At 35.6% G+C, this 17504-nt stretch overlaps 3 protein-coding genes and 1 long non-coding RNA gene across 7 annotated transcripts in view; 2 read left to right on the top strand and 2 right to left on the bottom strand.

Annotated features, from left to right (window-relative positions):
* wdr48a (WD repeat domain 48a) overlaps positions 1-1114 on the top strand; it is a 28312-nt gene extending 27198 nt beyond the window's left edge. Inside the window, exon 19 of one of the 2 annotated variants that reach the window (XM_087308897.1) lies at positions 67-1114. In XM_087308897.1, the coding sequence (XP_087165023.1) occupies positions 67-162 (96 nt within the window). In that variant the 3' untranslated portion in view covers positions 163-1114. 2 annotated transcript variants of the gene reach the window in all.
* The window catches only part of katnip (katanin interacting protein), a 1410884-nt gene that overhangs the window by 56167 nt on the left and 1337213 nt on the right, over positions 1-17504 (bottom strand). The window lies entirely within an intron of this gene.
* On the bottom strand, positions 4136-17449 carry gorasp1b (golgi reassembly stacking protein 1b). 3 transcript variants are annotated; one of them, XM_087308073.1, is made up of 9 exons: positions 17322-17449; positions 15432-15512; positions 15042-15245; positions 14270-14356; positions 11488-11618; positions 9543-9654; positions 9350-9452; positions 6160-6264; positions 4136-4559 (listed from the first exon to the last, which is right to left on the bottom strand). In XM_087308073.1, the coding sequence occupies exons 3-9, from the start codon at positions 15159-15161 to the stop codon at positions 4426-4428; spliced, it is 792 nt and encodes a 263-aa protein (XP_087164199.1). In that variant the 5' UTR covers positions 15162-15245; positions 15432-15512; positions 17322-17449; the 3' UTR covers positions 4136-4425.
* LOC147838116 (uncharacterized) lies at positions 4493-9951 on the top strand. The gene is made up of 2 exons (XR_015525429.1): positions 4493-4654; positions 4766-9951. It is a non-coding gene; the product is annotated as an uncharacterized LOC147838116 (long non-coding RNA).

Below are 17504 nucleotides of genomic sequence, written 5' to 3'. Positions count from 1 at the left end.
TTATGAACCGTGAGGTTTGTGATGTGTTACACCACTAATTGCGTGTGTTTTTGTTGTTTCCGGAAGGTTTTGGACCCAAACATGGACCTGCGAACAGTGAAGCACTTCATCTGGAAGAGCGGCGGCGACCTGACGCTTCACTACCGGCAGAAATCAACGTGAAACTCTCATGCAAACACACTTCCATTAAAAAGCACACTCACCTGCACTCGCGCTTCAGTCTGGAGATGTGAGGAGAAACGCTGGACAAACGCAGAAACACTCTCAGTTTCAGTTTCTCCTTTATTATTTTCTCTCATTTCACATTCCAGTGATGTGTTTGTTGCCAATGACGTCTTCAGATCTGCGGAACTGCTTTAAAAAACCAACCGTGAGTCTTGAAGGAGCACTGAAGAACTCCGTTTCCCATGATGCATCTCTCTCACTGACATGCTGTGGTCATCAGTGCATCCATTCTGTACATATACTGTAATTATTTTGTAGTCCAGTTGGAGCATAGGAGGTTTTTATTTACCTTTTCTGTTTTTAAGAAAACGTACGGTGTCTTTAAAAAGGTGCTTATTCATGTCAAATATGAGGACATGTAACTCGTAACGTCACAAAGTAGGAATAAGTCATTTAAAGAAAAAATAAGCATGGATGAAAATATGAAGGTGAGTTTGATTTAAAGTAGTGCGGTCAAATGATTAATCACAGTCTAAATAAAAGGTTTATTTATTTACGTAATATATATATATATATATATATATATATATATATATATATATATATATATTACACACACACATATATATATATATATACATAAAAACACACACATAATTAAAGTCATAATTATTTGCCCTTCTATGAACATTTTTATTCAACATCAAATATTTCTCAAGGGATGTTTAATTAGAGCAAGAAAAATTTTCACAGTAATTTCTATAATATTTTTTCTTCTGGAAAGTCATATTGATTTTACTTTGGTCGGAATAAAAGCAGTTTTAAATTGTCTTTAAAGCAGTTTTAAGGTTATTGATATGAGCCCCCTTCATGTTTTTATTCTCAATTGTCTACAGAACAAACCCACTCTTCTATAATTACTTGCCTACTTAAGCCTTTAAATTGCACTTTAAGCTGAATAGTAGTTGTTTAACACTAGTCATTTTGACCTCATCTCATATAGTGCATGTATACTTATGTAATATGAATATTTATTAGGTATACACGGATATTAGGTACACACAAAATACAAAATGACTTTTAATGTTATATTATTTAATGTTTATGCATTTATTTGATCCAAAGTACAGCAAAGTGTACAATTTAGACACATTTTTACTATTTAAGATAAACATTTCTATTTGGATATATTATAAAATGGAGTTGGTTCCTGTAATTTCAGTGCTGAATTTTTATCATTAATTCTCCTCATGTGATCCATCAGAAATCACTCTAATATGAACATGTGCTGATTAAGAAACTATTAATATTAGTGTTATTGTAGGTTATAAATTATTTAGAGATTATTTTTGATCTATTCTGATCTTTTTATGTATAAGAGAAATAAATGACATATGATAATACTGCATATTCAAAACATACTTGAATGTTTCATATATTGTAATTAAATATTTAAAGTATAATTCATTGAAGAATCCTGAAAAAATGGCTCAGCTGTTCATAAATAATGATGATGGTAGTAATAATAATAATAATAATAATGCATATTTATTTTGCTAAGAATCAGCAAAATAGAATGATTTCTGAAGGATCATGTGACTATAAACTAAAAATTCAGCTTTTACAGTACATTTTATAAGATATTTAAAAAAACAGTCAGCTATTTAAAACCATATATACTTGAATATTGAATATTTTATAATTAAATAAAGCATATTTCATTTAATAATCCTAAAAAAATATTACTCAACTGTTCATCGATGATGATGATGGTGATGGTAATAATAATGTTTATTTTGCTGCAAATCAGCATAATTAAGTGATTTCTGAGGGATCAAGTGACTGGAAATTAACAATTCAGCTGTAAAATAATAAATAAACAACATTTTATAATATTTTTAAAGAAAAAAACAGCTTTTTTAAACAGTATATAATAGAATATTTATATATATATATATATATATTTACATATTTAAATAAACTACTGTTCATAGATGATGATGATAATAATAATAATGCATATTTATTTAGCAGCAAATCAGCTTAATGTCATGATTTCTGAAGGATCACGTTACTGGAAACTAAAAAATTAGCTTTGAAACGAGAAATAAATTACAATTTATAATACAGTATATTAAAAGAGGGCGATTTCAAACACTATATGACTGAATATTTAATATATTATAATGAAATATTTAAAGCATAATTCATTAAATAATCCCAATAAACATTACTGAACTGTTCAGAAATGATGATGATAATTTTTATTTTGCAGTAATTTGCATAATATAATTATTTCAAAGGGATCATGTGACTGGAAACAGAAAATTCCACTGTGTAATAACAAATAAGTTACATTTTATAATATATTTAAAGAGAAAACAGCGATTTTAAACAGTATAGAATTGAATATTTAATATTATAATTAAATATTTCAATAAATGACTACTGTTCACAGATGATTATGATGATAATAATAAAAATAATAATGCATATTTATATTGAAGGATCATGTGACTGAAAACTAAACATTCAGCTTTGAAATAAGAGAAATAAATGACATGTTATGATATTGTAGATTCAAAGACAGCGATTTTACACCGTATATAATTGAATATATACTATATATAATTAAATATTTAAAACATACACACACACACATATATATTATGTAAATAGGAACTTTTATTTTGGATGTGATAGATCATGATGAATCGTTTGACGGCACTATTTTCTTAAATTGAAATTCTTCCTTCATCCAGATGGATTGCTGCTGAGTGTCATCTTTCCATACATGAACAGGAAAATACACTAAAAATCAATGAATAATTAATTTTATAAACAAAATGAATTATTAGAGAGCTATTAAAGGGTTTCTGTCGATCCTCCCCAGATTTGCACAGTGTTTGGTGACATGTATTCATGTATATATTTGGTCTTCTCCAAATAAAGGAATAATAAATCCAGTAACATTGAAACCATCAAGGAAACTGAAGAAAGTAAAAGCTCAGAGTTTTTCAGACGCCCGTGTCCACACTCCCCTGTATTTATGCTTCCTGTGCTGATTGTAATTATATGCAGTCTATTTTGGGTAAATAACAGCTTAATAAATTAACCAATAACGAACCAGTTTAAATGCACACCTTTTTTCTTAAGAGAAGGTCATGTCAGGTTAAGTAAGAGCTAACTTTATATTTTGGACTGTTCTCTGAGGTCCAATTATAGTGTTATTAGGTCATAATTTTCTGGGCAACACGGTGACACTGGTTTGAGTCTCGGCTGGGTCAGTTGGCGTTTCTGTGTGGAGTTTGCATGTTCTCCCTGTGTTCGCGTGGGTTTTCTCCGGGTGCTCCGGTTTCCCCCACAGTCCAAACACATGCGCTATAGGGGAATTGATTGCAGGGTTGCAGCTGGAAGTGCATCCGCTGTGTAGAACATGGTGGAATAGTTGGTGGTTCATTCCGCTGTGGCGACCCCTGTTAAATAAAGGGACCTAGACGAAGGAAAATGAATGAATGTGTATTTTTGAATGTTTGGATGGGCGTGGCTGATTAAATATGCAGAAGTAAACGCCCACTGCTCTGATTGGCTGACGTTTTTGCATATTAACAGGCATCAGCAGAAGTGGGCGTCGCTCTCCTGTGAAGGCAGGGTTTATCCACCCTATTACATCACAGAAGCTGCCTAATTTTAAATACTAAGAGATCTTTAATGTATCAGAACTATGTTCAATATATTCATATATTATACCTGAGTATTGTTCTGGCCATGTCCATTCCTTTATGAGCACAATGTCTCCATCTTCTGATGGCTACTTCCAGCAGGATAACGCAACATGTCATGAAGCTCAATCATCTCAGATTGGTTTCCTGAGCATGACGATGAGTTCACTGTACTCAAATGGCCTCCACAGTCACCAGAGCTCAATCCAATAGAGCAGCTTTGGGATGTGGTGCGATAGGAGACTATGTTTTTTAAGGGTGGAATATGGTTTTATTGTCTATATAGTCATATATTCACAATTAGATGAAGGCAATATTCTGTAAAGCAGAAATACACACTTGTACACACAATGTGGTGCTATAATCCCAGAGTAATCCCACATGCAGCAACAGCAGTATATACTTATATATACAGTACATTTAAAGCTTCATCTATACATATTATACTATTCCACAGGTGAAACATTTCAAGCAGCTGAACTATTTCTGTGAAAGAAACCCTGAGAACACACACACACACCTGAGGCACAGCACATGATTATGCGAGTGTTTTCTGTGTACATTTGACAGTCTGGTCATGCTTTGGTGTTGTATTTATGATTGCAGGAGATGTTTGAGACTCACAGATGCCTGAATCCTCCAGCAGGACTGATGAGCTGATCTTAGGACTGCCTGCAGATGAGGAAGTAATGCAGCGTTAGCGGAGGAGTCTGCTTAAAATAATCACTTCTATAAGGGGTTTAAGCACAGTTGTGTGTCAGCAGTGTGTGAGTATCTCCAGCCTCTAATGGTCAACATTAATTAATTGTGTTTGTTCTAATCAGACTTGATGCAGAAACACTTTGATTGACATTCTCCATTTGTACGTGTCATCATAGGGGGCAAGCCCCGCCCACTAGTGCCCTTCTCTCCATCTCATTAGCATAAACAGCAGCCCTGAGTGAGAAGCAGCCGTCTGTCCATTAGCCATTAGAGTGTTTGAGCTGCTGAAGATAACGTCAGCATAGACCAATGACTGTAAAAAATATGGACGACGCGACAGCCCTTTTTCCCATTGAACGCCTTGAGGGCAAAACGCCTGCTTGACGGGCACAAACTGTCGCAAAAGACTGCTGAAATTGGAGCCAGACATGCGCAGAAGGATTGTCTGATGGAGCCAGAGGAGGAGCCGCGAAAATGAGCAGAGTCGAGCTTCCAACCAAACGCTTTATGTAAAATCAACTACGCCCCCCGAACTTCTCAGCATGCGTTTGCTGCCATATCAACACAAATGGATGTAATAACGTTAACAAATATGAGGGTTTTATATATTCAATCGCGCCAGCTCCGGGCCGCAGCGCATAACTTACTCGCGGCGTCGCGGGCTGATTCCGGCTCGCATGCGGCAGCGCCTGCTCGCTCGGCCGCCGCATCTAGCTCGATTGACTCGGGCTGGAATTGGGTAGTGAGTCCAGGCATCCGGAGTAGGTCCAGCAGAGGTAACGTTAGTCAGTCTGAGCTCTAAGAGATAAGTCTCCGGCAGGCGAGAATCTAGCCGGAACTGTGTTTTGCTATCTGGGTGGCTAGGCGTGTATCAGCAAACTAATAAAGCCCGAAAAAAGCCCTGAACTTAGCGAATAAACAGTGTTCCCCCAGGATCATGTATGTCAGAAACTATAGTTTACTGCTGAACTCATTTTGTCATGGTAAAATAACACAGAAATCGAATAATAACATTTCAGTCTACTTCAGTCTCCTGCCGAAGCTCAGACGCGCTGCTTTGAGAAACTGTCAATCACAGCTGTCAATCACGATGACACGCCCAGCATTAAATTACTGCTAAAAACAAACTGTTTACAAAAATGAAGATCTGCACCTATTTCAGCAAAATAACCAGTGCCTTAATCCACCAGAACTATCTTTCGGGACATTTTATTGCAAGTGTAATATTTTTTTTTATTTGGGCTCAAGTCTCCTTCATTAACACGGAGGAGGCGGGCTTTATGACTTGTACTGCAGCCAGCCCCCAGGGGGCGATCTAACGGCCGAAACCTTCACTCAAACGTAGGCTTGCGGCACACTTGGCATAGACTAAGAGGATTATAGATGTGGAGTTTTAGATGAAGCACAAATGAACAGCGACTGTCATCAAAGCCTAAAAGGGTCAGTTTCAGAGAGAAAACATTATCTGCATGTCAAACTTCACTAGACACTCCAGACACATCAGAGACGCATTGTACATCTTGTAAAAAGAGCCAGAATATTTAATCTTTAAAGCTAATCGGATGCTTACTAATAGCAGACTCCTCCTCCTCATCATCATCATCAGCTTTCAGAGACGAAGTAGAGGCGTCTAGAAGGGAAGTAGATGAATCTAAACATTCAGAGAGAGCCAACGCTGCAAACACACACACACATACATGCATACATACAAAAAGAAAATGGTTTGCTTAATGCATTTAATTTGCATTGGAAAACACTTGATATTCTTAACCTGTTAACTGCTGGTCGACCTTTCTGGTTATCATTTAAAAGTACAATACTCAATACTGGCATAGGATGGTGTCAGAAACACAATTAACACGGTCCAACTTCAATTAACACAGGACATGTTTATACAGAGATGGGCTTCTGCTACTTTGTGTTTGCACACTTTGAAAATGAACTGATCAGTAAGCAACATTCACTTGAGCCATGTCCACACGAATACATTTTAGTTTAACAATGCATATTTTTCCTCTCCATTTCGGCCTCTCATCCACACTGAGACAGCATCTTTAGTTAAAGGGCTGGTCCAGAATGTAAACTCAAGGCTTGGTTGTGTTTATAAGATGCAAAGCAATGTGTGCTCATGTTTCACTTGAAGGAAGTCGCGTAGTTTTTTCATATATCTCACTTTGATTATACACAGCTACTCAGCTAACATGAAAACGACCAGTGTTGCCTGATTGGAAATGTCAAAGTATCGTACCAAAACCTCAAAATTATCGTATTTGGAGGCAAATTATCGTACACGAGTCAAACTGAGAGTATACAGCTATTATGTAGACACATAGCGTTTTGACACAACATGCAAATTACCACAATACATAAAAAAAAAACTAGGTACCTTAGTGGGAAGGTTCAAACTCCACCTCTGAGTTGCTGTCATTGAATGTTGCCAGATGTTGAGGGATTTATTTTCTGAGGTGTGCATGCTTTGTTTTGATGAGACAAACTTTGTAAAAAAAAAAAAGACGCATTTGAATGGGGAAAAACGAGAACATCAAGGGAAAACTCCCATCCTTCTTACCTTCCTTTACAGCACAAATTGTTTTAACATTATTGCTTAAAAGATCGACCTCAAACTGAAAACTACTGACCTAACCACGGGCACGCGCAGCAGGAGCGTTAACTCGTGAGAGAGAGCCATTCTCCACGTTGATTGGCTGAGAAGAGGCAACGTAAGATGAGATAGAAAACGTGCCTAACTCCACCTACTCCTCACAGACAGCACAAGAAAAGATGCAACTAGATCAATAAGTAAAGAAGCCCGAAGATTACAATGAAGTTACTTTTAAATGCCATTAAATTTTCAGAAATTATCGTACATTATAGGATTTTTCTCATTATTAATCGTACAGAGGTCGAAATTATCGTACAAATACGGAAATTATCGTACGTCTGGCAACACTGAAAACGACTGTCATATTTCCTAGTTCCTCTGAAAGGCCCGCCCTTAAGTGACATCGATTGGTCATCGTCATAATGTGCAGCTATTGGCGGATCGGCTCCATGCCACGCCCTTAAAAGCACGCACTTTTCTGCTGTGTAAACATGCAGTTAACCTCCTGCTCTCTAAAATAAAATCTGACATGTGTCTGTAACTAACGAGTGAAAATGGGGTGCGTCTCCTTTAACAGCGTATGTGTGTGCGTCTATGTGTGTGTGAATGTGTGAACTTTCTGTAACAAGCGCATGTGCTCGGGACGTTCTCTGATGCTCAGATTAAGTTATTTTCTGTAATATATCTTGACAGAAGAATAAAGCACAAGATGTGGGATGCCTCCTGTGTGAGCCTTGATTTATTATTCTGCTGCTATCACGAGTCAGGTAAGCTCACCTGTATTTTTTTTTTAACTCTATGCGTTACATGACGTCTTTCACGAGTATCCGGAATATGCAGGTGTAAGTAATATGAATCATCCACATATCTTTTGCGACTTCCTTATCTGAGATGTGAAACACATGGAAAAGCTGCCTGAAGGAAATCAGTGCAGTCCCGTGCGCACACACATAAGAGACAGTGCTGGTGGAGTGTGTGTGTGTGTGTTTACAGCAGTTTGACTGATAAATATGAATTTGTAGCTAAATCATTTGCCCGCAAAGCAGCATTTCCCATTGTTCACATCGTTGCTACAGCATACGGTTAACGCTAGACACTGTACATGTCATGATCAATTTTAGCAAATATTAAGAGTTGTAGCTCACAGCTTCTGCTTTGAGGAGATTTTAGCCGAATCCAGCACTGAACTGGGAGAGATTCTGGAGCTGTTTTGTCAAATCATGCTTGCTGTGTTTTATAATTCTCTGGAACATAATTAATATTGACCTGTAAGCACTTCTGTCTTTGTGTCGTGTGCTTTGGGGGCCCAAATACAGAAACAGACGAAGCTCTGTAGAAACAGCAGCGTTTAGACGCATTTTTAGCTTCATCTCTGCTATAATGTTACAGCGCCTCTGGCCACGGCCCTTACTTGCGCAGTGTGTATGCACAGTTAACAAACTTTTGTGATCTCGCAGGGGGCGGAAGTATTTTTTGTAGTCCCCAAAATTTGTTCATTGTAGGCTTTGCCAAGCTAACTCTGTAAAAGCCAAGGCCTCCCTTTCCATTGAACTTAGAACATTTTACATTCAGAGATGTTGTTTATGTTCACACAGCTACATTACACATCAGCTAAAGTTTAAAATACGATATCGTAGTGGACCACCCCTTTAATGAAAATGTCTCTTTTCTAAAACGCTGTTCAAATTGAGAAGGGTCTGGATGCAGACCTGGTGCAGATGCAATCTGAGCTGCATCCAATGCTTTTTAATAGGCTCACCTAACCACACCCCTCAAAGTGACATCACTCGCTCCATTTGAGTGCATTGTGTCTGACATTGCATCGCTGAGTGATGCAATCTCAGCTTGCATCATAAAGGCTGCATCCAGATACTATAGTTCAAACTGAACCAGTTTTAAATATGCCATTATCGTGTTGCACAAAATTACCCTAGTTAAGCCTTTAAAGAGCCCCTATTATAAATAAATAGGGTCATATTTTGGTTTTAAGGGTCTCCAACAACAAGCTGATCTGCATGCAAGCTTAATATGACAATTTAAGCTGAATACTAGTATCCTGAACAACATCTAGTCAAATATGATGTGCTGTCATCATGGCAAAGAGAAAATAAATCAGTTATTGATTTATTCAACGTTATGTAATAATGGTTTGACCCACCGGGAGATATTTCACATAGAGCTGAATCTTCAGAAGTGTCCTGAGCAGATCCACCTTGAGCGTCTGTTTTCTCCTCAGCATCAGTCGAGTTCACTAGAAACAGCTGAAAACACACTGCTCTGACAAAGCTGAACTTTTTTTTTTACCCACATTTGAAGATTCAGCCATGTTGTGATTTTAGCGATTGTTGTACCTCAGAGCGGTGCTTGTTTTCCTGGTGTTCAGGTGTGTTTTGGTGTTGTTCAGATGTGACGGGACACATGGGGATGCGATGCAGGTATCCAAACCCGACGTCACAGCCAAGACTGAACAAACACACACATGCACAAGTGGATGAAAGTAAAAAAATATATATATATATATATAGTAAATTTCACAGTTCCATCACACATCTTGTTTGTAAGTTATCTTTTGATTCAAGTTTGGTTGAGTAGGTACAGGGAAAAAATAGATTTCTTTGTTCACACTTTATTTTAGGGTGTATTTTAATGATCACTGATTCCATCCACCTACTGTATATATGTATTTACACATTTTGGAATATTGCATAACAATGGAAATCCCAAGATGTGCATGCATCTAGAAAATGCACACAAAGAAAACTGAGTAGGAGAAACTTTTTATCTGATCAGAAAAAATGCATCAGTATGCAGGATATGATTGAGTTTTTCACAGATGATGATCAGATAAACAGTTGAAAGCAGAAGTTTACATACACTCCAAAAAAAATTTTTTTTGAAAAACTGTCTGATGGTAAATCATACTAAACGTTTACTATTTTAGGGCCATAAGGATTACATTTTTTCTTGCTAAATGCCAGAATAATGAGAGATTTTATTTATTTATCTATTTTTTTGGAGAAATTTTGATTAGTTTCTAGATAGTCAAATTTACACTCATTTCCTTGGTATTTTTAGCTTTGCTTTTAAACTGTATAACTTTGGTCAAATGTTTTGGGTCTCCTTCCACAAGCTTCTCACAATAGTTTGCAGGAATTTTGGCCCATTCCTCCTGACAGAATTGCTGTAACTGAGTCAGATTTGTTGGCTGTCTTGCTCACACAAGCTTTTTCAACTCTGCCCACACATTTTCTATAGGATTGACATCAGGGCTTTGTGATGGCCACTCCAAAACATTCACTCTGTTGTCCTTAAAGCACATTTTCACTAATTTGGCAGTATGCTTAGGGTCATGGTCTGTTTGGAAGACTCATTTGTGGCCCAGTTGTAATGTCCTGGCTGATGTCTTGAGATGTTGCTCCAGTATTTCTACATAATGTTCTTTCTTCATGATGCCATCTATGCTGTGAAGTGGACCAGTCCCTCCTGCAGCAAAACAGCCCCACAACATGATGCTGCCGCCCCCATACTGCACAGTTGGGATGATGTTCCTAGGCTTGTGCGCTTTCCCCTTTGTCCTCAAAATTTAACACTGCTCATTATGGTCAAACAGGTCAATCTTAGCTCCATCAGAGCACAGCACATGTCTCCAAACATGAGTCTTTTTCCCAGTGTGATTGAGCACATTGTAATCTGGCTTTGTTATTGATTCTGGCTTGTTAATTCTCCCATGTTGTCACACAAGGAGGCAGTGTGTTTGAGCTTTTCCCTAAATACTATTCTACAGTTGTGCCTCACATTAACTCAAATGTTGCCAATTAGCCAATCAGAAACTTCCAAAACCCTGACATCATCATCTGAGCTTTTCCAGAGGCAGAATAATCTTACTGTGTGTAAACTTGACTTTCAACAAGAGTTATAACAATTTCTCAATAAATCTCTCTCTCATTATTCTGCTAATTAGCAGAACAGAAACACATGTGATCACTCTAACTTACCTAAAATAAAAACAATTTAGTCACATTAACATCTGACCTTTCTTAAAATGGTTATGTGCCTTTTAATACAGAGTATGATAACCTCTGCTTTCAACTGTACTTGTGTTTTAGGAACTTTGTATTAATGGACTTTGCAGCGTTTCCGGCACATTGTAAAACATCTACAATGTTCTTTTGCAACACTGTTTGTGTTTGTTGGAAATGCCGCTTTATTCCCAAATCTTTTCTGCAATATTCCAGGTTTTTGCATAAGTTTAATGCGCATGTTTGAATTGAAACAGTGTGTTTGCGGATGTCGTACCTGCCGTTTCCACCCCAGGCTGCATTGGGAGTGATGAGCACTTCTCGACAGCGGTCAGTGTGTGTGTTGTAGACCAGAAGCTTCAGCGATTTACCTTCACACGCCTCGATCAGCGAGAAAAAGTCCTCCGACTGCACAAATACAGTCAAAAGAGACTAGTCACCCAAAAATGAAGTTTAGTATTTATTATAATGAGCAGTTTTTAATCTAAATTAGTCATGAGTAAGCCCACACAGAGTCTGTGCACGCAGAATTCTGCTGATTTTTAGCAGATTTTGTTTATTTACTTGTGTAAATGTGTGTACATTTAGATTTATTCAGTTTTTAAATTAATTTCAGTAATATTATTGACTAATATGAGAATGTTTATATGTTTAATTTAATGTTAAACATAGTTAAACATGTTTCATATGTTAAATTATTTACTATTTACAATGTGTAAAGTAATATTTTCTGTCTTTTAGTAGAGATATTATATGAGAAACTTGCTTTGTTTACCAAATAAAGTGCATCTATTTGGATTTGCAATTTAAACATTAAATAAAAGTTAAAAAGGTGTTATTTTTTATTTCATATATTAAGGTTTTAGTTATGATACTCCTAAAATCATTCTGCATAATCCGCAGATTTTTAACTAAATTCTCCACAGAAATAGCAAAAAACACCCGCAAATTCTGTCTGGCTCTAATCATGAGGCATTAAATGTAGGCAATAAATTGTGCACAACAATCATCCTGGTGTGCATGAGCCTTCACCTGATTTCTTTCATTTGTGTGACTTATTTGCTTTTAAAATATCTGTAAAATGTAAAACATTACATTTTATAATTAGTTATTGCCCAAAGTGATTTACAAATTTAGCTTTGGCAAGTCAGAATAATTAGTCCTCCTGTATATTTTTTCCCAATTTCTGTTTAACTGAGAGATTTTTTTCAACACATTTCTAAACATAATGGTTTGTTCTGTAGACAATCCAAAATTAATATTGCTTAAGCGGGCTAATAATATTGACCTTAAAATGGTTTATAAAAAAAATAAAACCTGCTTTTATTCTAGCTGAAATAAAACGCATAAGACTTTCTCCAGAAGAAAAAATATTATAGGAAATACTGTGGAAAAATTCCTGAATCTGTTCAACATCATTTGGCAAATATTTAAAAAAGAAAAACAAATCAAAGGGGGGTGAAAAATTCTGACATTCCTATATATATATATATATTTATATTTATATATTCATTCATTCATTCATTATTACTAAGGCTTTTTTCATGGCAAGAGCATTTCAGTAATTAACAAACATCAACAGTGAAAAAATAAACAATTGAATATACAGTTTAATTAAGATTTTTCTGGTTAATACATGTTAAAAATTCTAATACTTTTTCAGGTGTCACTTTGTTAAAAATGTCTTTAAGAGAGTTTTCATCATAAAAAGTCTTTCTGGAGTCATTAAAAGCAGGGCAGTCCAGCAGTTGTGTTTTACGGTCCATGGTGTTTTAGTGCAAACATTGGGTAGGGTCTTCACCTTTGAGTTAAAGTTATGTGTTAATCTTGTATGTCCAATACGACATCTGGTAAAAATGACTTGATCAGCTCGTTTCTTAAAATGTCTTTTACCTCTGTGTGTCATTTCAGGCTGGATTTTGTGTAATTTATTGTTTTCCAGAGTATCCCACTCCTCTTGCCACTTGTTTAAAATGTAATTGTTAATTAAAGGTCTCATCTCTGATGGAGAAGTTTGACATTTGTTCACAGCTTGTTTTAGAGCAGCTTTAGCAGCTGCATCCGCTCGTTCATTCCCTGAAAGTCCAACATGTCCTGGTATCCAGCAAAAAATTATATGGTAAAATTTGTTTTGTAGGTGGTGAACTTTAGTTAAAATATTTTCAATCAAGGGGTGATCACTCTTAGAGTCTGTAAAAATAATGTTTTCTTTTGTTGTGTATTTTCTATAAACTCCAATGATAAAAGTAGTGCGTGGGCTTCAGCTGTGAATATGGAGCACTCTTTTGGCATGCATATATATATATATATATACAGTTGAAGTCAGAATTATTAGCCCCCCTAAATTATTAGAACCCATGTTTATTTTTTTCCCCAATTTCTTTTCAACAGAGAGCAGATTTCTTCAACACATTTCTAAACATAATAGTGTTAATAACTCATCTCTAATAACTGAATTGTTTTATCTTTGCCATGACGACAGTAAATAATATTTTACTAGATATTCTTCAGGACACTTCTATACAGCTTAAAGTGACATTTAAAGGCTTCACTAGGGTAATTAGGGTAACTAGGCAGGTTAGGGTAATTAGGCAAGTTATTGTATAATGATGGTTTGTTCTGTAGATTATCGGAAAAAAAAGTTAGCTTAAAGGGGCTAATAATTTTGTCCTTAAAATGGTGTTTAAAAAATTAAGAACTGCTTTTATTCTAGCCCAAATAAATCAAATAAGACTTTCTCCAGAAGGAAAAACATTATCAAACATACTGTGAACATTTCCTTGCTCTGTTAAATATAATATGTGAAATATTAAAAAACAAAAATTCAAAGGGGGCTAATAATTCTGACTTCAACTATATATATATATATATATATATATATATATATATATATGCGCACAGCAATAGCCTTAAAGCACACCTTTTCATTTACTGTATGAAGTCTTCAGTTTCATTTTGTACGAAAAATATAAATATAAAATGAATTGAATTGATGACCCACACTCTGGTGTCTGATGTTGTACCAAATCAGCTTTGAATATGTAATAATCAGATCTTACTTCCTGTAGAACCTGATCGGCACCAATGATATAGTCCGAATAAGGCTTCAGTCCCGCCAGTTCAGCCGGAGAATTCACTTCCACATCCTGAAAGAAGAGTCAGGTAAAGCACATTCAGAAAACAATACATAAACACATACACTACATACACAAACGTGTGTGTGTGTGTGTGTGTATATATATATATATATATATATATATATATATATATATATATATATATATATATATATATATATATATATATATATATATATATATATATATATATATATATATATATATATATATGTGTGTTTGTGTGTGTGTGTATATATATGTGTGTGTGTGTATGTGTGTGTGTGTGTATATATATATATATATATATATATATATATATATATATATATATATATATGTGTGTATGTGTGTATATATATATATATATATATATATATATATATATAGAATAAAAGCTAGAAAAAAGCTGTTTTTAATGGTTTTAAAGCATTTTAAGGTCAATATTATTAGCCCCCTTCAGCAATATTTGTTTTGGATTGTCTACAGAATAAACCACTGTTATACAATGACTTGCCTAATTAAGTTAAGCCTTTAAATGTCAATTTAAGCTGAACACTACTGTCTTTTAAAATGAGTCATTAAAACTATTATGATTAGAAAAGTGTTCTTCTCTCTGTTAAACAGTAGTTGGGGACAAAATGTACATTAGGGCTAATAATTCTGACTGTATTAGTATATTAATAATATATTATAGTATTTAGTATTTACTCACCAGCACGTGCCAGACGTATTGATCGGCCCCGGTGAAGCTGCAGAAGCGAACACTGGCCCCCAGGAGCCCCTGACCGCCCCACAGGTTACTGGGAACCAGCTCCAGCTCTCGAACCCTCATCACTTTACTGCTGTAAACCTGCAGCTTCACCGGCTTCTCCACATTAGCCTTCAGGAGCTCCTTCAGCGTGCTGCTCTCTTTATTCTGAGCACAAGCACACACTATATTAATAAAAACATGTTATATTAGTATACCTGTATGTACAGGTAAGGTCTGAATCATGATGACAGCACATAATATCAGACTAGATATTTTTAAGACACTGGTATTCAGCTTCAAGTGACATTTAAAGGCTTCACTAGGTTAAAGATTAAGGAGTTTATTTCTCACCAGTCTGGTGTGTCCAATTGACAGAATGAAGTCAAAGAAGGGCTCCAGACCGGCTCTCTCTGCTGGAGAATTCTCCTGAACCTGGGAATTAAATTATAGATTATTTTCACCAACAATAAACAAGCAAATTCAGCAGTCACATTCATCCATTCATTTTCCTTCGGCTTAGTCCCTTTATTCATCAGGGGTCACCACAGCGGAATGAACCGCCAACTATTCCAGCATATGCTTTACACAGTAGATACACTTCCAGCTGCGAGCCAGTACTGGAAAACACACACACTCATACACTACAGCCAATTTAGTTACTCTATTCCCCTGTAGCTCATGTGTTTGGACTGTGGGGGAAACCGGAGTGCGGGGAGAACATGCAAACTCCACACAGAACCAGAACTCGGCTCGGATTCGAACCAGCAACCGTCTTGCTGTGAGGCCACAGTGCTAACCATTGCCCCAGTCATATTCACATCTATGCTATTATCTGAAACCGATTTAGAACAACCACAAGGATGATTAATGGATCATAATGCATTTGGGTCTGTTTAGATATGAAAAAACCAAATAAATGCATTTACTAAGCAGATTTTTTTAGTAAAGGAACAAAACTTTGCAATAATTTCAACCTTCCCTCAGCTTTTTTTTTTTATGAGACTTGATTGTAACTCATTTAATTTTTGAGCAATCAATATTGATTTTGTAAATTTTATTTTGCTTTATACTTTTTAAAAAACACTTGGGTAACACCTTTTTCCAATATCCCACACATTATTGGGCCTGAATTTTGTTATGTAAACCTATTAACAAACCTTTTTTGTTCATATAAAAATGATTATCTATTCAAGTTACATATATATTTTTTTGTTTTAAAACTTTTAAGTCAATTCACTCTAATCAAAAGATTTTTAAAAAATATTCTAAGAAATTACATAAAAATATTAAATGAAATAAGAATTTTTAACTATAATTTTTTTAATTAATTTAATTATCTTTTTTAATTAATACATTTCATTCATTCAGATTGTTTCAAAATTAAATAACTAAATAATTGATGAACTACTAAAATTGGCTGTAGTGTATGAGTGTGTGTGTGTGTGTGTGTGTGTGTGTGTGTGTGGGGGGGGGGGGTGTTTCCCAGTACTGGGTTGCAGCTGGAAGGGCATCCACTGTGTAAAACATATGCTGGAATAGTTAGTGCTTCATTCCGCTGTCGACCCCTGATGAATAAAGCGAGTAAGTCGAAGGAAAATAAATGAATGAAATAATACAATATTTATGACAATATATTTCAGTAGAAGAAAGACTATAAATTAAATTGTATTTAATTTAATTTATTTGTATTTTAAAGTATGTGCTATGCTTTGTTTAACCCTTTATTGTTAGCAGTTTGGTCAATTTTGTTGTTTTAAAGTGCAATAAAATAAAATAAAATTGAAATAAAAACAAAATCCCGGAATCTCTCGCACATCCCTAGAATTTCTGTAACTTACACCCGACAAACCTTTACCTCAGATATCAAACACTATTAACGACCTCTTCATCATCCCAGACGTCTAATTAAATCCAGCAACGATTAAAACGCTGTGTTTGTGCGCATTAAATGTGACACTCACCCCATGTACATGATATCCGCCCTGTGTAGCAAACACGCTCTGAATGAGACCCATACTGAACTGAATACACACGAATACTATGGCGAAGGTACTCATGAATATTAATCAACGCGCGAGCATGCTACTCAGCAACTTTCTTAAAGCGTCTCATTAATATTCATTCAAAGTCTGCTGTTTTAGCCAATCACGCTGGACGTCACGAATCCTTCGCCATAGTAGGAATCGTTCGGTCGGTTTGTTTAGCTATTTGAGTGTTTTTAATGTTACTTTTTACACTTACCGTTTCATCAAAAAGGAGAAAAACGAGATATGATAGTGTGTGGTGCAAATTAACACTAATAAAACATTGAAGTGATTCGTATATGCGTGTTTTCGTTTATTTAAACAGACATAAGCAGTCGATGGTAGAATTAAAAGATCGCTAGGAGTTCATAACACACGAAGCGTGCATAAGATTGATTAG

The sequence above is a fragment of the Danio rerio genome, chromosome 24, assembly GCF_052040795.2.
Source record: "Danio rerio strain M-AB ecotype USA chromosome 24, GRCz13ab, whole genome shotgun sequence".
Classification (NCBI taxonomy): domain Eukaryota; kingdom Metazoa; phylum Chordata; class Actinopteri; order Cypriniformes; family Danionidae; genus Danio; species Danio rerio.
The sequence above is the reverse complement of the archived record's forward strand: the minus strand, read 5'-3'. Positions and strand labels throughout refer to the sequence as shown.

Excerpts from the sequence above, each read along its gene's own strand:
- gorasp1b (XM_087308072.1), bottom strand. The coding sequence starts at position 17,095 with ATGGGTCTCATTCAGAGCGTGTTTGCTACACAGGGCGGATATCATGTA. Across the intron at positions 15,246-15,431 it reads CAATTGGACACACCAGACTG|AATAAAGAGAGCAGCACGCT; the intron begins GTGAGAAATAAA and ends GCTTGTGCTCAG. Across the intron at positions 11,619-14,269 it reads CCGATCAGGTTCTACAGGAA|TCGGAGGACTTTTTCTCGCT; the intron begins GTAAGATCTGAT and ends GTATTTGTGCAG.